A 22,626-nucleotide genomic window follows, 5' to 3' on the forward strand; every position below is an offset into this window, starting at 1 on the left:
CTTTCCAACTGGAGATTAAATCTGTGATGCCAGTCAAGAGAAAACCAGTCTGGGAGAAAGATAAGCTAGGACGACTGATTTAAAAAAGAAATCCCAAAGCCTGAAAACCTCAAGCCACCATCTGGCAGATATTTTTGGGTAGAAAAGAGAAGGCAGTGATTACTTTCTACTTCAGCTACATAAACATGATTAAGGACGGATAGCGTGTCTTCTCTGCAGTTGGCCCCAGGCCAGGTCCAGAGGCTATAAATAGGATGGCAGAGAGGGTAACTGGTCAGTGCACATTAAAGGAGAACCTGTTTCCATCAAGTCATTTCTCCCCTGTATTCTCTGCAACAATATTTACAGTTTAGTAACCTTTCAAGGAAATGGCTTGGAAAAAAATCCCTTGTCTCAGAAGAAAAGGAATTCTCCAGGAACACTGAGCATTGTAATTCATACACACTGGTGAAAAAGTAAGTATATTTGTGCGCAAAATGCTTTACCATTCAAGATTAGTTAGCTGCTGCTGCTATTTTTTTTTTAATCCACAGTCAAGAACTTCTTTTGTGATTAAGAGGCAAGTCTGTACGGTGAGTCAGTTTGGGCACGGTATGAATTGGGAATGAACACTAAGTCATCAAGGAAACAAATAAACAAAAAAAGTAACATCTGAAAATGGGTCTTTAATCTTGTTTTGAGTTTTCACTGACATTTTTACCAATGCAAATTGTCTTTCAAAATTTAGGATGGGCTTCCCTGGTGGCGCAGTGGTTGAGAATCTGCCTGCCAATGCAGGGGACACGGGTTCGAGCCCTGGTCTGGGAAGATCCCACATGCCACGGAGCAACTGGGCCCGTGAGCCACAATTACTGAGCCTGCGCGTCTGGAGCCTGTGCTCCGCATGCAACAAGAGAGGCCGCGATAGTGAGAGGCCCGCGCACCGCGACGAAGAGTGGTCCCCGCTTGCCACAACTAGAGAAAGCCCTCGTACAGAAACGAAGACCCAACACAGCCATAAATAATTAAATAATTAAATAATTTAAAAAAAAAAATTTAGGATAATTGAAAAATGTTGCTCATAAAACATCTAATACTTTCCTGCTGTGGTCAAGACACGAGCACACAGATCTGCCAGCCCTTTGTATTATCTTGAACATGAAAATATGTGACTGACTACTCAGTTTCCTTAATACCAACAGAATAGATTATTCTAATAACACAAATAAAAGGAAAAGATGCATTTCAAAGATCCTATTAGCTTTCTTCGGATGAAATCAATACTCCTATTTTCCAAATCAAATGATAACCGCAAGGGAAATAGAATACATGACTTGCTATCAGGTAAGGGACTTGGGCAGCTTTGGCAACTTCTCTCTCTGAAACCTGCAAGGACAGAACCAACACCTGTCTCGCTTGGAGACCAACTGGCTCAGCGCAGCCCTGGGCGCCTCCCTTCCAGAGCACTACAGCCATCACCACTCCCAGATAGCTTCTGACTTGATCACATCTGTGGCCATGATTATCTTGTTTTCTTAATGAGGGCCAATACTTTGATTTACTATTTTAGACACTTTTGAAATCACTTCCATATAATGTTTATATTTTAAACGACCTTGCCATTTAACGTTTATTCACTAAAGATCCCAGAAAATAAAATTCTACAACTCAAATCGTATCTATTTTAATTACTGTCTTTTTTCTTATTGTCATCAAATGATTCTCAGGTCATAAGAAGCTGGAGGTGAACACTGAGTCACCAACATAAATATTTTTGATACTTATGTGCTAGGCCCTCTCCTAGGTCCTCCACATTTATTATCTCATTTAATCCTTAAAACCACCAAATGAAGTAGGTATTATTTCCATTTTACAGATGATGAAACTGAGGACAGAGAGATCTGAGGCCCCCAGCTAGTAAGGGGGGTGGGGGAGGATTCAAAGCCAAGGGGTCTGGCTCCAGAGCCAGCACTTAGATGCTAAGCTATTAGCACTTTTAATTTTTTTAAAATGTATTTATTTATTCACTTTTATTGATCTATAGTTGATTTCCAGTGCTGTGCCAACCTCTGCTGTACAGCAAAGTGACTCAGTTACACACATATCAAGAACAATAACAACACAGCCACGGTGTCTTAGCACTAGGCCGTAATTATCCGTATATATTCATTACAGCAGCTGGCCGCACGAAACAAACCTTACCTAGGCCTAGCAATGCTTTTCACTCTCACGGAAAAAACGACGGCCAATTTTCATTTGGGGAGGGGGTGATGGAGGAAGTAGTCAAAAACAAGCATTATAGTAATTCTACTAAAATATACTTGTTAGGAAATTTCTAGAGGTTGAAATGTTTCAAATAAGGATTGTCTGGGAAGTTCTTAGATGACATTTAAAAAGTTTTGAGAACTTGCTTATAGTGGTAACAGTAGAAATCACCTTCAGTTCTCCTAAAGAAGTCACACACGTATTAGTGCAGGTGGAAACTTTGCCATGTGTATGTTCCATAAGTGTCTGAGAGAGGAATGGCGGCCCAGCCTCACCTCTAATTCAGGCCCTCGTCATCTCTCACCAGACTCCCCTACTGAATCCCAGCCTCGACTGTCCTCTACTTCAAATTCGCCTTCTGCGCTGCTGCAGACGGGATCCAACAGTGTCCACATCAGCCTGTCTGTGTCGTTGGTCTGCTTAAACCCTTTCAGTGGCCCCTCTGGTCTGAAGGTCGGGTCCCAGCTCCTGAAGCTTGGCCGTCAGGCCCGGTCACGAGGCCCAGCTCCACGGGGGCACTCCTCGTCCCACCCACCACGTCCCGGCAACCGGCCTGTAGCCTCCACCCACGGCATCCTCACTGTGAGGCCCTTCCCCTGTTGTCCCTTTATCTGGATGGTTCCCTCTACACCCTGGCCTCGACTCTGCTGGCTTAATTCTGCTCATTCTTAAAGGTTCCATTTGGGCAGCACCACCCTTCCAGGACCCCTTCCCTACGTTCTGGCTCCCCTCTTTCCTTGCCTTTCCCTCACCTGCCAGGCTGGGTTAGATATCCTCTTCCAAGACCCCGCTGCACACGTATCCCATGGGGTCTACACTGTACTGGCTCCACGTGTCTGTTTTTCTCGCCAGCCTTCAGCTTCTCATGGGGAAGGGCTATGTCATATTCATCCTTGGATCCCCAGAGCCGACTGCTGTCTCCCGGCTGTTTTCCTCCCCCCCTTTACCAAACTCTATAAACAACCGTGTCCCTTTCCATAATCATTGCTGATCTGACTGCAAGAAGTGTGCACAAATAGAAGACATCCTACCTTCCAGTTTCCAGCAGAGAGGTTCTGGAGAGATCCAGCAGAGCCTTCCAAGGTGGCCGGGTTGGAACTTTCTGCTAGAAGAGTCAGATATGGTTTTACCACTGACGGATGCCACAGCATCTCAACCCCTTTGGGGGACTTCGACAGTCCTGGGATAGGACCAACTCCATCCCACTGAAAGACAAAGAGCACGCATTAGTGGAAGCAAACATGTGAACACAGTATCCAACACCTGAAAACGTTCCTTTCTGCTAGACTCCGCTAGAGCTAAGTAGAAAAACTGCATCATGAGAAAAAAATTTTTTCTTGCCAAATATGTGATTTCTCACTCCCAGAGGAAACGAAACTTTAGAGTTTCATGTCAAGTAAAATGCTAACTTGATCCTCTTGTGGTGTTCTCTTTTTCTTCTTCTTCTTCTTCCCCCAGCAGCTTGGCTCCGAGTCTTTGCTGGGAGACTCTTTTCCGAGTAGGTCATCCAATTCGTTCAGCCCCAGCGGCCGGGCCTGGGGCACCTCCAGCTCCAGCCGATACGACAGGTTCCTCAGCGTGCACACGCAGTTCTCCACGGTCTGAAACCCAACACAGTGTAGGATTAAAACCACCGTGGCACATTAGTGCAAAGTGTTTCTGCACTGAGCACCAGTGATAGTAAAGAAATGTAGAACATGAAAGAACTGCTTTTCACTTTATGGGAACTGCAACAGTCTAAGGTCAGAACGGTGATTCCAGACTGTTGGCAGGACACCCAATGACAGAGTGCAGAGCCATCCGCAGTGCAGCTGACGATCTGACTGCCTGCTGAGTGAAATGTGCGAGGCTCCGGAGAAGAAAATGCCCAGGGTTCTGCTTCAGGGCTGCCGCAGTGGCAGAGATGCGCCCAAGTTACCAGACCTCCCCGCCCCCCCGCCACTGGGAATCCTCATCGTGACAGCGGGTGCTACCAGCCTCCACCTCGGGCACAGCCCCACCCCGCAAGCGCCATCTCTGTCGTCTCCTTCCATCTCCCACCTCCCCCCTCCCTCTGTGGAAAGTTCTACGATCTCTGCTGATGTTTTTGCCTTCTGCACATGGTCTTCTGTTCCTCAAAGTCTGTATCACACCTCTAATTGGGAGGCCAACTCGCTTCAACTAAGTGTGTCTAAAACCAAGTTCAGTTTTGCCTAGCGAGCTCTCCTTCTAACTTGCTTATTCCTCTCAATTTCATCCGCAGATCTTTTCGTTCAGTTGAAGCTCAAATAAAAACTTGGCTGTCCCTTTGAGTTTCTCCTCTAGCTCCCTCCCAATCCTACCACTCATTCTTCTTTTCCCTCTTAGACCCCTGTTTACGACCCCAGGCCTGTTTGTGGCCCCTCTTCGTCCAGCCCATCCTGAACAACAAGTGCCCGGCCTGCCTTGGGACTCCTGACACTTTTAGTCCCTGCTTCCTGTTTCTCCCCACCTTCCCCGGCCCCTGATGCTGGGGCAGACCCTGGATGGCATCACAGCTGAAAAATGATGAGCAGAATTCCTTGTGAGAGGGCCGGGATGGAGGAAATAGGAGGGGAGGATAAGGGGGACATGCCGGCAACAGAGGGAGTGGGTGAAAGACTGCAACCCGCATGTAGAAAGGGGCATCCAGAGTTGGTACCGAGGCAAGAAGGGCAGAGGGGTTGGGGGGATTCCAGTGCCTGGACCAGGAACTTTTATTCAGTAGATACTTAGATCCAGATGGATTTGACTGTAGCGGCAGGGGATACGGAACTGGAGGAAAGAGCAGCGGGGCAATCACCTTGACGATGAGCCCAGGAGAAACCACAGAGAAGGTCTGGACCCTGGCAGATCCTTCGCCACATGGAGTCACTCAGTCTTCATGGTTCTAAGGCTATTGTCTTAAGTTCTCATGTCCCTGTTAACTTGTAATTTTTAGAGACAGTCTCCCTTTATTTATTTATTTACTTTGAGACAGACTCCCTTGAGTCTGGAGCGCAGCCTAACAAGGAGGAGAGGGTCAAGAATTCCAGGGAGAGTCAATGGCACGCGGACAGCGGCGGTCGGCAGCTGCTGTCCTCTGCCACCGCGGCGCTCTCGGCCAGGCGGGCACTGACCTTGCTGTCGTAGTCGGATGTGTTCACACATGTATGGATCACGTATAGCAGAGAGTCCACCAGCCCCTCACAGGATCGCATCTGCTTCCGCGCTTCCTCCCCCGCGGAGCTGAGGTTCCTAGACAGGCAGAGACACGGGGGAGCTCGTTAGCTGCGGAGCCTTACCTTAATGATCTGAGAACGGGTGACACGGCAGCACGTAGATCTGGTCTGAAGAGGCATTTGGAGCCTGCATTTTAACCCCGAGGGACCTCACAGTAATAGCCAGTCCCCCATGAGCCACACAAATAGAAGGGAGCAGGGGCGCTTGAACTTTGTATCTCTCTTGTGACAGGCCACCTTCTAACCTCCTAAAATAATTATTTTGGGGCTTATCTTCAGTTTCCTCATACGTAAGAAAGGGGGAATAACAGTAACTACCTCGTAAGGTTGCTGTAAGGAAGAGATGGGCTGCTACATATGAAGCAATTAGGAAGTGCCCACCACGTAAAAGGGTGTTTGCTAGCCACGCACGGTAGCTGTCTTTAGACATCCTTTACCCCCTTGTTAGGTCGTAAGGTCTGTGCAGTCCCTGCACCTATTAAAATGTTTTGCATGTAGTAGGTGGTCATAAATGCTTCCTGAACGAACAGAGGAAACATATTTCTTGTATAAACATTTCAAGTTAAATAGGAACACTTGCTCATGACACAATTTTTCTCATCTTTTTAATTATTAAAAACCCTGAAAATTGTTTTAGGTCTCAGCCATATGGAAATTTGTGCTATCAGTTCAACTTTGTGAATCGACACCAAATTATAAGGCTCTATTTTATGTGCCATTAACAAGGGTTCTAGGCTAACTCTGAGATTTTGCAAAACTTAGACTAGGTAAGGGGGATCGGGAATGACTTTTCTTTTCACCTTTGTTTTTCTGAGGCCAGAGATACTATCACCCATGATCCCTCTACTGTTCTTTTTGTTTGTTTGCTACTAAAAAATATTTAATAGCCAAAGTAACAAAGGCCCTGATTAATCATGTGAAGGTGTCAACAAAGTAGAAGAGATGTTAGACTTTAACAATCAGTTTGAAGTACAAAGTCTGAATCAGCTGAATGTCAACCATGGGAATAAACAAAAAAAATAAGCTGCATATCTGTCCCATACAAAGAGAAAACACTTATTATCTTCAACTCCATATTAAATATTATCAATCCTATATCAATACTGACCAGCTACTAGAACATAAAAGAATCTTCAATCAATATTACACAAAATATATTCCCTAACTAAAATTAAATAAAATTAGAAATCATATAAATTCATCTGCCCCACTTATTTGAGATATTAGAATACATTCTTTAATTCATGATTATATTAGTTATATATTGCTGTATAACAAATTACCCCAATATTTAACAGCTCAAAAAATAAATACTTGTTGTAATATCGTTTCTCTGGGTCCAGCACTCAGGTGCTTCTTAGCTGGGTGCCTCTGGGTTGGAGTCTCCCATAAGGCTATAATCAAGCTGTTATCTGGGGTTATAGTTATCTGAAGGCTCAACTTTGGAAGGATCTACTTCCAAGTTCACACAAGTGGCTGTTCCCAGTCCTCAGAGAATCCACTTTCAAGTCCATTCACGTGACTATGGCAGTCCTCACCTTCTCACTGTTTGCCAGACGTCAGTTCCTGCCATGGGGGTTTCTACCTGGGAAAGCTCACAACATGGCAGCTAGCTTTCGCTCAGAATGAGGCAACAAGAGAGAGAGTGAGCAAGACACAGGCCAGCCTCTTTGTAACATAATCTCAGAAGTGGCATCTATCACTTCAGAATTACTCTTTATTTGAAGGATTTCACTCAATGAAAGGGGAATACACGTGGGCGTAACACTAGCAGGCAAGAGTTTTTGCGTCCATCTTAGAGGCTTCCTGCTACAGTGGTTTAAGAGAAAATAAAAGTAGAAAATATAAATTAATTATGAGCATTGCATATCTAAAGTCCCTCTACTGTTCTTATCCAGGGTTACCTCTCAGTAGCTCTCAACAGCTAACCTCTTCTGTTCCTCTAACGGGGATCCGGTATCCCTCTGGTTTTCCTCTCATCTTGCTGTCTTCCCTTCTCAGCCTCTTCTGCCTGCGGGTCCCTCTGGAGTGCCCAGGGCTACTTTGGTCGCTTCTTATCTTTATCTTTGTGCTCTCCTGGGCGGCCTCCTTCGGCTCCTTGGATTTAATACAACCTATGGACCCGTGACTCCCCAGTTTTTATCTTTAGCCCAACCCCTCTCTAGAACTCCAGACTCGCTTGTCCAGACGTTACATTTACCCACATGGATAGCTAATTAGACATCTCAGAGTGGGCCAGCCAAAACCCTCAGGGCTCCTCTCTCCACCCTTCCTCCTGCCTGACCTCATCAGCAGCACTTCCGTGCTCCCAGCTGATCCAGCCAAAGAGCTAGGCGCTGTCCTTACTTCCTCCCTTTTCCTCGCCCCTCATATTCAGTCCACGAGCAAACCTCGTCAGCCTCTCCCTCCACAACGCACTCCGCTCTGCCGACCTCTCTCCGGTGCCTGGCCTTTGTCACCCTCCTCATCTGCCTTCCTGCCCCCACTGTTGCCCCCATCACAGCCAGAAACCATCCCTACTCTTGTGAGTAGACCCTCTGATGGTTCCCCGTGACACTTGGCACGTAGTGCACTCCTTGCTCTGATCTAAAAAATCCGACGTTAACTGGTTTCACTCTGCACCTTGCCCATTAAGCTCCAGCCTCAAGCCCCTTCCTGCCCCAGAGCCTTCACACTCCCCGTCCCCTTTGTCTCGAGTGCGTCCTCCTCCCCTCCCCCTCCCCCGCCCTCACATGAGCAGCCCCTCGTGGTATTTCCGAGTAGACTTAAACTTCACCTCCTCTGAGAGACCACCGCCTGACCATCAAAGTAACCAACTAGTAACTCTTACATCACCCTATTTTTTAAATGGCATCTGTTGTTATTTTCTTGTTTATTTATTTATTTACCTGTCTTCATCAATAGAACTTGGTTCTATCCGAGCCGCGACGTACTCTGTTTTGTCCATCACCGAATTTACACAGAAGGCATTCACCAACTGTTAACAGCCCTGAACCACTGGGGGAGCCTGAGCATGCGTCCTGTCCCTGGGCCTCCCCTGAAGCCTGGCAGGCTAGCTGAGGGCTCACGGCCTCCCCCGAGCCAGGTACAGGGAGATGAGACACTGCCCCACAGATCAGCAGTAGAGGCCATGTGACCCGCTCTGTGATGCAGGAATCTGAGTCAGGGAACTGGCCTGTCTTCTAGGAGCCTGACTCTTGTCGCCCGCTCCCCTGCCCCAGTTACCCATCACAATAGCGGAAGGCTTCAGAGCAGAAGCCCAGGCCCCTCCCTCCCCCTCTCTCTCGAGCTCTGGTGTAGAGATGCTCAGACATCTTAGCTTAAATGGTAAATAGCGCTCACTGTGTGTTAGACACTACACGAAGCGTTTTATACAAGCTGAGTCTTCACAACTCTGAGATGTTATTATTACCCCTGTTGTAAAGATGAGGAAACTGAGGCTCAGGACGGGACAGGAAGTCAGTCGGTCTGAAGCCAGAGCCCACTCTTGTTGTCACCAGGCCACTCTGCCCCAAGGTTTCTGTTTCAAGTTCCCAGTAAGCCTGGGAAACTGGGTGGAAATTGAGCTGATGAGAGTTAATGGCAAATAGTGAGCAGTACCGTGTACAGTCAAAGGAGGCTTTATGGATTTTAAATGCTAAAGATAATGACTGAAAAGAGTATTTGGGCTCATTTTCATTATTTATAAAACTCAAACCCAATGATTGCTTAAACCACACCTTTTTGCACCCTTTTAAAAGCAAAAAAGTTTTAACCATTACATTTAAAAAGACTGAAGTCTAGTTAACAGACATTATGCTAGTTTCAGGTGTATAAAACAATAATTTGACATTTGCATATATTGTGAAATGATCACCACAATAAGTCTAGTTACCGTCTGTCACCATACAAAGTTACCAAGTGTTTTTTTCTTGTGATGAGCACTTTTAAGATTTACTTTCTTAGCCTCTTTCAACTTTACAACACAATATTAGTGACTACAGTCACCTTGCTGTACATTACATCCCCATGACTTATTTTATAACTTGAAGTTTGTACTTCCACATTTTGAATTTAAACAAAAACCAGGCTGCCAACACATTAGCAATCAGAATGTGATAACCAGAAAAATGCTGTTCAAGTGGAAAACACTGGAATTTTGACAGTAATTTCGGCCTGAAAGGGCTTTTTTGACTGATCTATAGAAGAGTCATTTATAAGATACTGTCTCTCAAGCCACTGCTCTGTGCTCACAATGTTTCCTTCATAGGATAACAAAGCCCAGTGGTCTAAATTTTAAGAAAAACTTGGAAACTTAGAGAGATATTAATAAAAATGAAATATTAAATCATCCTGAAATCAACTTAGCTATGACACATATTATTTAATCACAGACTTAATCGTAAAGAAGAAATAAAAATTTACCTCAGGCAACCTGTCGTATTACGCAGAACGAGTGAAGTCTGAAATTTAATTTTATGATCGTCATCAAAAGAAGAGTTATTCCATCCAGAATGTGGAACGATCACAGTGTTTGTCAGGGTTGAGAGAGCATCTCGGATGATTGTCATCTTTACGGCATCACATGAGGATAAATTCCAAAGAACTCCTAAAGAATGAGATTTTAAATATCAAATCAATTAGAAATCCTGCAGTTTTAGTAATGAAATAAACATGTTAGCTTTAATTGATGGGAATTCAGTCTGTTCCAAACCTAATCTATGGCCTGAATTTACAACCAGGCTGGGGATGGACCTCTAATAAATGTTGACTGAACATATGTAAGCTTCTGCCAGTATATTACCAAGTTGTCCTTATCTTAAGTTTTGGAGCCTATGTATCTATCAGGCAAGATGACTATGGTTTTGCAAAGCAAATTAGAGTTACTCTGTGAGGGGGAGGGGCACAATCCAATCAAGGGTCATAAATATGATGCATCTGTGATGGTTATAAAAATGTGGTTCATTGTATCATCCCTTCCATTCAGTGTTGTGTGTGACAAACCATTTTTAAAATTTAGTACTTGAAAAGAACTTCTCTTTCTCAAAAGAAGGACACTCTCTCTTCATCACACTTCCTTTTCTTACTTTTGCTACCGGGAAGCTCATGCTTAAATATTATGCTTGCAGTAACTTGCACAAAGGGTGGTTACATTTGTCTTATCTCCCTTATTTAGATAAGGTTTAAACATTTCTAGTTCCACGTTAAGAGTTTTATCAGCATGTGCAAGTTACTACCATTGCTTTTTGGATACAGGCGAGACTAACAATAAATTAAAAGCTCCCAATATTGTAATTCATATCAATATTGCTAGGACACCAGACCTTAAATGTAGCTTATTAGAGTGTTATTTGAATTATAAGCATATTAGAGGGTCCTCATTTCTGTGTCAACCATAAGAGGGTTAAATTATTGTTATAAAGCACATATTTCCTAATAGTTACTCTTTTAGAAATTAGAGCAAATTCAAGATTATACCTACTCTAATGTCATTTTCACATTGACGCATTTTCCTAAGTAAGAGGGGATGGGGTGGAGGAGAGATGGTACAGCTGGATCTTCAGAGCCCTACACTCCTGATGTATCCTTGGCAAGTTTCATCAGTCAGTACAGTGATTTTAGAACTATCAACACACAAAAACGCTCGGGGCCTGTGGAGGGGAAGGAGTTGGCAAAACCCGCCCATGTCCATGGAAGCACATGAGGCTTGTGAACATGACTGATCTAGAGTGTTGGGCCAGAGACAAGACTGAAAACTGCTGCTCTGGCGCTGGTGACCAAGGAGCTAGCCTGTAAACTGCCTGCGCAGCCTTCTCGGGGCCTAAAATCGCAGGGCCCCTTACGAAGGAGGGAGGCGGGAGAGAGCTGACAGGAGCTTTCTTTCTTTATGGAGGGAGGAGGGGTTCAAGCAAAGGGCTAGAACTGAAGAGAGTAAAACAATACTCTGTGAACCGAGAGGACCATCCATTCCCCGCACATCTGCCCTGACCCACTCACACCGTGGAGGGATGGTCGATGACAGAGGCAGATGCTTGGGCTCTGTCCTGGGAGTCACCCTGGGTCCTGACTCCTCTTTCACTTGGCTTTGACTTCTGGCCTTGCTGATTGGGCTTCCCTTGCTCCCCCAAGACTTTCATCCTTTCTCTGCTCCTACCCTTTGGGGTGGGACAGCCCACCATAAGCACAGCTTTTCAGGACCTCAGCCTCAGCGGTGACCCATCTAGTCAGGCTCGGACTCGAGGGGGATTTGGACAGTTTAGCATCGGGAAAAGGAAGGACCCTGCTTTGCCTCTGAAGGCTTGTTCTGTCCACCACGACAGACCTTCGTTTCCATAACTATCCCGTGGCTGATGGTCCTGGTGAGAGGGCAGCACACACTGCAGGTGCTTATGAAGTGAACTGAAACTCCACAAGCTGAGCTACTTCTCTGTGGATTCTGACACAACTGGCTGCATCTATGTGAGTGGGTTTAAACCGGGCTCCCTGGACTCTGGGGGTTCCGCTGGGCTCTTAGGGGCAGCCATGCGGGAAGTGGGGGGAGAACTGGCGGCAGGGCTCCAGATCCCATCCCAGTTCACCGGGAGCAGCTCCATCCTTATCTGTTCTCAATACTGGGCTTCACTGTACGTTTCTGTTTGAAAAAAGGGTTTTGTGTCTAAAAGACATTTGAAAAGCACTGCATTAGGGGAAAAGTATCCGAGGACGGATGACCACAGAAGAGACCTTGGGCTCTAAGGATGAAAAACGAGTCTCTGGAGATTGGTTCTGACCCAAATGATAGGTGAGGGGAGAGAAGACAGAAGGAGAGTGGGTTGAGGCACAGAAGCATGGATGATAGCAGCCGCCACGAATAGGGCTTTAATATTTTCTGCCAACGAGGCCAACCTCACCCCACCCAGGGCTCTGAAGGGGCCTGCCCGGGGCCTGAGTCAGCCAGAGGGGCAGCATGTGGCCCAGAGGCCAGTGGTGGGGAAGGGTCATTTCCTAACCTCTCCTGATGACAATTTTATAACATGTGATTCTGAAGGCCACCGGAGCAGTTCTTCTCTCTGTGAAAGCATTTCAAAGTCCTCACTCCACGAAATTCTACACATGGGGGAGAGCTCCATTTTCCAATAAGCTACGTTCTACTTCACAGAATAAATGCATTCCAGTAACGTTAATTTAAGGCAAGGTTTATGGAAAGTAAAGTCTATCATACTGTAGGTTATAGGTATAAAATTAGATACATCTCTACGGAAAATTAAACAGTGCTGAGTCACACACTTCAGGTGAAAACACGACTAAGAAGAGGGGTGGTTCTTACTTAGCACGTTGGATCTTGGAGCTGATGCCTAGAAGTTCTCCAACTGCTGGCAGAGAAGCTTGTTTTTCATGGTTCCTGCCTCCACTCCTGGCTACTTCTAAGATCTACTCTGGCAAGAGGAGAGTTCCCAGGTTTGCGGATTCGCCTGACTTTCTGTGCTGGAACAAGGATTTTGTCTGGCTCTTTCTTTTCCTTGCCAGGCATTTAGAATGACCAGTGGAGTTATATGTCATTCTACAGTTTACTATTAGCCATTACATCTACAGGGGATTGGACAGCAGAAACGTTCGTAAATCAACATACACAATAGTAACTTGGCCATTTACTATGGTTTTACTCCGTGCCAGGCACTGTGTGCTTTACACATAATACCTTAAAGAGTCAAGATGCACAAAATGAATTCACTTCCCATTTAATTATTTGGTAGGCTTGAAATTCTACATGTTGACTTTTTACAGGATGATGAGCATTTCTTTTTCTAAATTTAATATTAAATTTCATTAGGCAAGTATAATGAGTAAGAAACACTCTATTATCCATTCTTTTATATGTCTGGTTACACATATGCAGGGGACATAATAGGTGCTCAGAAATATATGTTGATGGATCCAATTTAATAGCCTGTATTTACTTTTAGATTTCCCTTTTATTTTTTGCCTGTCAGATTTAGCACCTAAGTATGTATTCCCTCCCTTTCACACCTTTTCTTAAAACTGAGTGTCCTGAGAGTGTCCCTTAAGGTCTGTAACTACATGGAGAGGGTCAGAACAGTGGTCTGGATCTGTAAGGGAATTTGCCAGCATAGTTTTGCCTGCTTTTCACACGAAGACCAAAACGGATGGTTGCTGAAACTACCACCCTAGCTGTGGGGCTAGGAGAATTACGTTGCTGCTTCATCTCCCAGAACCAGAAGTTAAGTTACACCAAAATGCCTGAATCCCCATCCCTCAGACTGCAAAAAGAAAGGACCAGTGTTGCCCAATTATAAAATGTTAAATTATTTAAAAATACGTAATCCTTCAGTAGACTTGTAGGCCAGCTGACTAGGTTATCTTTCGGTCAGCTCAGGTGACTCATAAAATCAGTCTGCTATAGAAATTAAAGCTACCTCTCCTGCAACTTCAAAAAATGTTCAAAATTATTCTTGATCAGAAGAAATGAAAGATTCTATTTTTGCTAAGTCTGTGGCATCCACACAAAGGCAGCTTTCTGATCCCGCATTAAGAGTTACATTATCCCTCTAATCCTGTACTTTGCTATGTAACACAAAAAACTACATTTGGTATGGATTTAACTCGCCATTTTGAACATCAAAGCAAGTTCCAAGACTTTGGTTTTTCCTCCCCACTTTCTTTTTCAAAAATAAAGGTTATGGAAAGCCAAAACAACCAGTTCTGATCAACCAACATTGGATGAAGAAGGTTCACTTAAACTTAAAAGCCTTAGCTACGGAATGATTAATTTGGCTTTTCTACTCAAAGTAAAAAGAACCATTCTTAAGACCAACTGATAATACCTGTGTGCACTTGCCTCACTAGAGCAGTAATAAAACAATGTTCTCTCCACTTACTCTGTCTAGGGCTTCATTTAATGGGTCAGGGAGAATGTTCCTAGAACAGTAAGTAACGAATGGAAAATACACCAGCTCCCACATGTAGCGAGACTGATGAGGAATACAGAAATATTAGCATTCTCCATCAGCATGATAAACCTCCAGCTCCGACGTCCTAGTGCAAAATTATTTTCAAAAATATTTAGCAGCACTCTCCACTGTCTCTTGGTTCCTTAAAAGAAAGTTAAAAATGAACTATAATTCAGTTTAGGAAACTTGAGGTTTTTATTTAAAGCAATTAGCTATTTGTTGTGAGAACTAAGAATATATATAAACAAACTCATTTTGAAAATATTAGGGCATTTCCTGCATACTACTGTAGAAAACGCTGCTTATTCCCTACCACAGGAAAAAGTACACATAATTATGAGTAACCAGTAACCACAGTGAGAAACTGTCATAAGAGATGAAAGTTCATTTTCCCCACAAAGAATGAATAAAGTAATTAAAATACCATTCACATAAATCCTAGGCCACAGAATTTTGAAAGAGTGCACGTTTAAAACTAGCATTATAGCTATTCTTACAGCCAAATGATAATTTCATAGTTAAATTAGAAACTGATTTTACTTGGTTAATTAAAATAATAGCACCATTTGAAAAATGCATTTCTTAAAGGACATTAGAAAACCAACCAAACAACATTTTGATAATGTTATTTCTCTCGTAGCATAAATACATAACAGCCTATGCAACTGTTTTTCTTTCTTTTTCTGATATGAAAGAAATCTAAACCCATTAATTTTTATATAGTATTCAATTTTTGCTGCTTCCTAATTATCAAAAAAATACCCGAACAAACAACCCCTCCTCCCAAAACTGCACAACACAAGGGTTCATGGGCATTGCAAAAAAGAAAAATAAAACAGCCAAAAAAGTGCTAGTGCACTTCAAATATCACCACTGGACATGCCCCTGCATTTTCTTTCATGAGTTGGCCTCATGCCCAGTGTCTGTTCCTGACATTCTTGTTTCAGACATGCTCTTTCAATGAGATGTCCACAAGGCACCCAAGCTTTAGGGGTGAGAAGAGTATTAAATCAGAGAAGAGACAACAAGGTCTTGGCCGCATCATTCCCTGCACAGAGCAAGCATCGTGATAAGTCACTATCATGCTTCAGCTCTCCACGGGTCAGAACTGCCTGGTATACATGTTCATCCCCTCCCGGCTATTCTGCATCCGTGGGCTGCTTGGAACAGGCTGGTGTCGTGTATACCCACCCTGCAAGCATTCTCGCAGGGGTAGAAATATTAGACTAAAAGTGAAAATATAAAACATCAAGGCTGCGGATTGCATATACGCGTCCAAGCATGTGTGCTTCTCGTAAACCCACAGTCTGTGGATAACAAGGCAGGAATATGGGCCTGTGAACCCAGGGCCCCTGTCTGCTCCTAGCACATGCCTCCATCGTGATTCCCGAGATGGTCTCTGGCTGAAACACCCAGGATCTAGCAAAAACACATCTCCATTTCTTCTCTCTGCAGCTGCCCCGAAGCTCTTCCCTAACCCCAGTAGGGTTATTATAAACCTCTGCAACTTTCAGCTGGGCAGAGTAATGACAAGATGCTATGGCTACTATATCCCGTCACAACACAGTCACCTGCATCCCTGCCCCCTTCCGGCATTAAAGCTCTGTACCTCATGCCTTTTAGACACATGTTACTTATACCCAAGCACAGCCTAGACATGCACCGTCCAATACAACAGCCACTGGCTGCATGTGGCTATCGAGCACGTGCAATGTGGCTGGTCCAAACTGAGATGTGCTGTAAGTGTAAAACACACACTGGATTATGAAGACCTGGTATGAAAAAAATGAATGTAAAACACCTCATTGTTTTTATATTGCTTACAAGTTGAAGTGATATTTTGGAACTATTGGGTTAAACAAACTACACTATTAAAATAAACACATTTTTCTTTTTCCTTTTTAATGTGGCTACTAGGAAGTTCAGAATGACACGTGCCCTGCGTTTACACTTCTACTGGAAAGTGCTGGTAGGGACGTTTTCACGCCAGACTCTAAGGGATACAAGTACGTGAGCCCTCTGCCCCCAGGAGGCCTTGCCACAAATAGCTGCAGCACCAGGCCGCTTAGACAAAGCACCCACCAGCAGGAAGAGCAATAAGGCCAGCTCCACAGAAATGCCAAGCGGCAGGTACTGTGTTTCTCACCGGGCAGCTGGTACCGGGTGAGGAGATTTGCCGGGGCTCACAGAGCTGGAAGGAAACAAGTGGATCTGACTCTGGAGCCCACACTCACTCCTGACACCATGCTGCCTCTATCTCCCTGGATGTTTTTCTTAGCAGGCAAACCTCTGCCTTGGTGTGGAACTGGAGACCACTGCGTTCGAGCTGGCGTGTGAAGGGCAGAGGCCAGGGAGAAGCGGGCTTGGGGGTGCCCTCCCGGCTGGGAGGAGCAGGAGTGGGGAAACCTTGAGGCTAGGGTTGGCCCAGAAGGTGAGGAGAGGATAGGGGCTGCAGATTTGGACCGGCAGCTGGGGAAGGACACACTGCAGGGACAGGCATTATCCCAGGAGGGGACAGTGAAACGGATGGACCAGGAGGGGCGAAGCCTGTGTCCCAGGACGGTAGGTCAGGGAGCATGTGATGAGGACGTGAAGGAGTGCAGAGGGGATGGGAAAGCAAAGAGGAAGGGAGAGTGAGTGGTTGTGATGAGAATTTGGAGCCTGCAGCGAGCTGAGGGTGACATCAAAGATGAGTCAGCAGTTCACCTCCTGTGTGAGAATATGGTACAGATAACAGAAATGAGGAAATCAAGGGGGTAGCGGGAAAAAAGTAGTGTGAGAAGTGTCTGCCGTTTTGTGGCTTCAGGTAAATGACTCAAACTTTCCACCAGGACTGGAATGCTGTGAATAAATTACAAAACTGAAACAGAATTGAAATAATGGGAAAGCAGTTATTGTGAGAGTGGGACAACAGTACTGTCTTCAGTTATAGAAATGCCTTTCTCTGGATAAATTCCCAGGAAAACAGGTCCTGGTGGTGGATAATCGTTTCCAGGGTTCCCAAGATGAGACCATCTCAGTAGAGGTTCCTGAAAACGTGTGCAGTGACCCGCAGAGCACCTGAACGTGCAGTCCTGGAGCTGGCTTACAGGCCCGGCTCCTGGCTTCCTTCTTCCTGTACCCCTGCTGCCAGGCTAGGCTTTGCTACACTCCTTGCTGGTTGGCACAGCTGGCATCCTAGGTGGTGGGCAGTGAAGCTGCCCCGAGAGCTGGGGTCCTGCAGGGAGGCCTGGCCCGGCCAGCCTGGTGGGCTTGGGAAGGCAAAGTCAGGCCCAGCTGCGGTCATGGTGGTCCGGACCTCGGGTTCCCACCGCAGTGAGTGAGGGCTCAGGTGATCTGAGAGAAGGAAGCTGCCAGGAGGGGGCTGTGTGGAACCGAAGACTTGAGCTAGCCGCAGACGCTGCACACGGTGTGGCCCCAGCCTACATATTCACTCTGAAGGGGACTTCTCCTGCTGCTTAAATTTGTCCCCAGCCGAAGGACCTGAATGATAGATCTTTATATTTCTAGTCTTTAAAGAACATAAGCCTTTGTTTCTGTGATTTTTCAGGTACAAAGGTGGATCACAGCGTCTTTGAAAAGATCTATCGATTTCTAAAGCTCCATTTACAGAGCCACTTTGCATTTCACCATATTCTTTCTTACCTAGGTAATTTCCCAACTTCAGGGGTAGGTTGAGAGGATTAGTGACATCATGGAGGCATACAGTCCTATGTACCCTGGAAAGGCATTTCCTCTGAAAATCAATCAGTTTAAAATTCAGAACTGCTGACTAAGAATTGCCCGTAAGGCACATAAAGGATGATTCTTTCTGTTAGGGGGCAGTTTGTAAAAGCGAACAGGTCACATGAAGGGAAAGCCCCCTGAGAGAATCGCTCTGATGCAGAGGTGGCAGTGGGAGCAGTGACCTGGCCACCCTGGGTGCCCTTCAGGTCATTTCATGCTCTGACAGAGGATTTATTTACACTACCGCAGAGATTTCCCTGGGACGAAGTCCCACAGTTGTAGGTTCCACAGCTGACTTTTATGTGTTCCAGGAATGTGCTTATTCATTTGTAATGGCACTAAGGCTTCCTTCCACCTTGTCATCTGGTCCGAGCAGAAGCAGCTTAGAGACGAAAGTGCCTCCAGTCCTAAGCCACGGGAAATAAGACAGACTCAGAAACTGCAAAGTACCCGAGGGACCTGGGTGGGGTCTCTTGGGCACCTCTTTTTGAGAACTTCATCATGTGCTCTCATCCTTCTCATACTGACGTGCTGTCCAGTTTACTGAGGGAGTGTCATTACGGGGCCTGTCTTGTGCTGAGAGACCCCCACCCTGACCACTGGCTGACCACCTGAATTCTACAGGAACCTCTGAGTCTCCCCACGTGACTGCCTCATCTTGCTCGGCATTCAGAAGCCCGCACACAAAATAGAATGTCATATTCCACTTCCAAGGTCAAATCTTTTCATACTCAAGACTGTAAATCTTGAAATACTCACAAGACTAAAATCACAGTTCACGTGTTTTCTAAGCAACCTGAAGCTTTAGGATTATACCTGATGATTAGTTTGATGCGGCTGTGCTAGGGACCAAGTTCAAAAATATTTATATACCTGGGTGAAATTCAGAGAGTAACTGAGATAGTATGGGATTTTTTTTTTCCTTTTCCCTTTTTGGTGGTAATTTGAGAGAATAAGGGAAATGACACGTGAAAATGGGCATCTGCACCCTCCCCCAGATTTTGGGGATGGGCCAGGGTGGGCAGAGGCAGGGAAGGAAGAGCTCCAGCCTGCATGTCAGAAACCCAACCTCTGGACTCAATCTCTTTGTATCCCAGTTTCTCATCTTGTACTACAGGGGGCAGAATAGAAGATTTCTTTAGGGCTCTTTCCAGATCAAAGTTCTGTGACTCTGAATTAAGAGTTGTTGCATTTATTAAACTATTTTTGTTTTGTTACCAATGAAACTTTTGTCATTTTATTTCTCATTACTAATTTTTATGGTTTGAAATGTTCAGTAAATAGGAGAGTGCACGTTCCTCTTGCTATTATTTTATAAAGAGGGCCAAGTGGTAAGGATCTTACTGACTTGGGCTCGGAATTGGGAGGCGATGTTGCTGGATTTCTGAAAACTACCCATGAGACTCCTGACAGCTCTAGGGGCCCACAGAAAGCAGGACAGAAAGTAATAGGCCAACTCCTCTCTGCACCAGGGAATAAACGACTGTTTTGAAGGCACATTAGTTAGGCCAAGGGGACATGTTTAGTCATCATTTCATTCTGTAATGGCACATAATCATCCAAAAGGCTGAATGCATGTCCATTAGGCTCTGGCTCTTTATAGGATGTCCTGTTCTTTGCTAAACTTGAGCCTGGCCCATGTACCCTTCCTTGGTGCACAACTATCATTTTCTTATTAATTTACTGTCTAATTAGAAATATGGAGCTAATGATCAGGAAGGGAATATGCCTAATTTCACGTTCTTCATAGCGTCTGGAATCCGTTGCTGGCATCCAAACATTTTAAAATAAACAGTGTGGAAATATTTTACTTAGCCATATGGATGAATAATCATCTCTTGCTAAATTGGAAGGAATGTGAATATAGCAGTCATTTAAACAAAGTCCATTATTATTCAAAGGCTACTTTTTGGTACTTAACAGCAGTGTTAATGGGGTAAGAGAAGCATGGTAATTTTGGGACATCTGGTGCATTAAAAGGTAGGCCTCCAGATTCTATGCAATATCAATTATATATATTTTATCAATTTATATAGTTTTAAAAAATGATGCTTTCAGGATGCTCAATAACTTGAAACTCATATATCCTAGCTTAGAAACATATTTAATTATCTTGAACAAATGAGTTCAACACATCTCTTCTAGTGACAAGATGTTCCCACTTTCCATCCATAGTTTGTGGCCTAGCAGACATGAATTTTATAACCCAACTGGGGAACAACGATACTTCATCCAGCTTTCAGGTTTAAGCACAATAAAGGTAAAAAGTACCTTTGTAATAGAAACCTCAGCCTAAGCACCTACACATATCAGCAATTACTGGAAGAAAAGCTCATTAGGTTCCAACCTGGAACATCTTCAACACAATGAAGAAAACACAAGAATCATATCACATACTAGAGAACTATTTTAATTAACAATGACAGCCACAGTGTCCTGGGAAAATACACTGGGCCATAAGTATTTTTCCTTTCTCCCCCTGCAAATTAAGATGTGGCCAAAAATGCAGGCCCTGGGCAGTTATTACATTTAAAGCAAAGGCAAGACATCTTTTTAAAAGAATAGCTAAAATTTCTGCATTGAAGTGTGTTAAAAATGCCAAACTGAAACAAAGGGAACTGGAAGAAAAGGCTCTGAATTAATAACGAGGTTGAACTACTTAATATTAAGGACAATAGAATACCTAGTTTCAAGGCGATAGTAATTTCTTCAAATAACACAATATTTTGAACACAATGGTTCATTGTGCTTTAACATTTCATGACCCTAAGTTGACTATAGTTTACAGTGAAGAACTCTTAGGCCATACCTACAAAGGCCAAGCATCGTGCAAGGTTGGCCAGGGCCAGAGTATTTTGTGGAGACACTGGAAGAACATTAAATTTGGAAGGGTATCTTCTAGGAGGTGGGCAGCTGATAGAGAATGGTGGGTGATGCAGTCACATAGCACCCTGCTACCCATAGACATGTTTTAATGAAAATGGTTCAGACGGGGACATGCTTTCCTGGTTAGGAAAGGTCTGGAAGGCTGGATTTGGGGTTAACTGATCTTCTCTTGTAGGGCTACTCTTAGGCAAAATGAGGTCCTGAGGGGTTATCTTCCTTGCCTCTCAAGTCATACTTAATGTCTTCTTGTTGCTTTCTGGACAACAAGCTCCCTATCCCTGTGGGTTAGGGATATGAGCTCCAATATGAGCTCCCTATCCCTGTGGGTTCCAGCACATGGTGGGCAGCTACTTTGTGTGGAAGCCATACAGGGGCTCCATGCGTTGGACGGCTGATTGGACAAAATGAATTTGGAGGTCCCCTCCAACCTTGTGATTCTGTGATTTAGAGACAGCTTATGAGTATTTGACTTCAGGGATAGTTAATGAAAGAGCTCAAGGTTCTCTTGATTTTGTCATTCTTTAAAATACATCAGGGATTAGTTGCTCTTAAAACATTACTGATCATCAGTTAAAGCTGGTACCACTAAATTCTGGAACTGAGAAATGTGAATAAATAATTTTTCTTGTCTCCATAAATCTGAACCTACAAATACATGTATACATGTAATACACACACAACCCCAAGCAACTACGCTCGATTTATATTATGACTTGGTAGTTTCATATTAGGTAGATAGTGTTTATATACAAATCAAACTTGGGCTGACATTTAGCATTTTGAAACTGGAAACTCACTTCTGAAGTCCTCTGGTCCAACTCCTTTATATGTTGTCATTTCAGTGAATTGTTTATACACACTACTGCCATTCCAAAGCAGAGACTACTTTTGAAGAAAACATTTCATAAGCAATCCGTCCACATATCAGTATAAACTGTTACAGGTAAAAGTACAGAGTTATAAAACAGTTCTTAATATTCCCTAACCTATAAGTATGGCCAAAAAATACTTCTAAAAAAAGCCTAAAAGCTACTGGCAGCTGTTTCCAAAAAAGAAATATCAGAGGTTGTTGCTAGTTTTATATTGGAACTGATACAATCTATCAGGGAAATACCTTTTTGAATTATGAAAACTCATATCCTCTTTCAAGGTCAAGGTCCAAGTCGTAAAACTTTTGCGTTCTCAGCAACTTAGTACTGTTCCCAAACAGAAATGAGGATATGTGTAGTAAAACATCTAAATTAGCACTCACATCCAGAGTACGCACCAGGTAAATTAGTACATAAAAGCCCTTAATAGTAAAGCCTGGCTCTACTTCAAATAAATTTGATTTATTCTAAAATGAAAAAAAAAAAATCACCCAACTTTCATGTACTTTACTTCTTGTTTATCACTACATCATACAAATTCCTTGAGCTCAGTTCATGAAAGACACTGTTAGAGTTTCTCCCAAGGATAAAACCTCAGAAATAAAAATGCAGCCAAGACTTCTTCCTCCCGTGGGAAATCATGACAGAAGAAGAGAAAAAAGCTGCACATCAAGGATGTAAGGACCAAGTCACGATAAATCTGCCTAGTTAATCAAAAGAGAACCAAATCTAGTAGAAGCTGTGCTTCCAAGGTCA

The 22,626-nt window shown here is 44.1% G+C and overlaps 1 protein-coding gene across 17 annotated transcripts in view; it reads right to left on the minus strand.

Annotated features, from left to right (window-relative positions):
* The window catches only part of PKP4 (plakophilin 4), a 245,133-nt gene that overhangs the window by 13,780 nt on the left and 208,727 nt on the right, over positions 1-22,626 (minus strand). For all 17 annotated transcript variants that reach the window (XM_068545071.1, XM_068545068.1, XM_068545069.1 and 14 more), the window contains 4 exons: positions 9,867-10,050; positions 5,361-5,478; positions 3,654-3,845; positions 3,276-3,449 (listed from right to left, as the gene is read on the minus strand). In XM_068545071.1, the coding sequence (XP_068401172.1) occupies positions 3,276-3,449; positions 3,654-3,845; positions 5,361-5,478; positions 9,867-10,050 (668 nt within the window). The remainder of the gene's footprint in view (positions 1-3,275; positions 3,450-3,653; positions 3,846-5,360; positions 5,479-9,866; positions 10,051-22,626) is intronic.

The sequence above is a fragment of the Eschrichtius robustus genome, chromosome 5 (genome assembly GCF_028021215.1).
Source record: "Eschrichtius robustus isolate mEscRob2 chromosome 5, mEscRob2.pri, whole genome shotgun sequence".
Taxonomy (NCBI): domain Eukaryota; kingdom Metazoa; phylum Chordata; class Mammalia; order Artiodactyla; family Eschrichtiidae; genus Eschrichtius; species Eschrichtius robustus.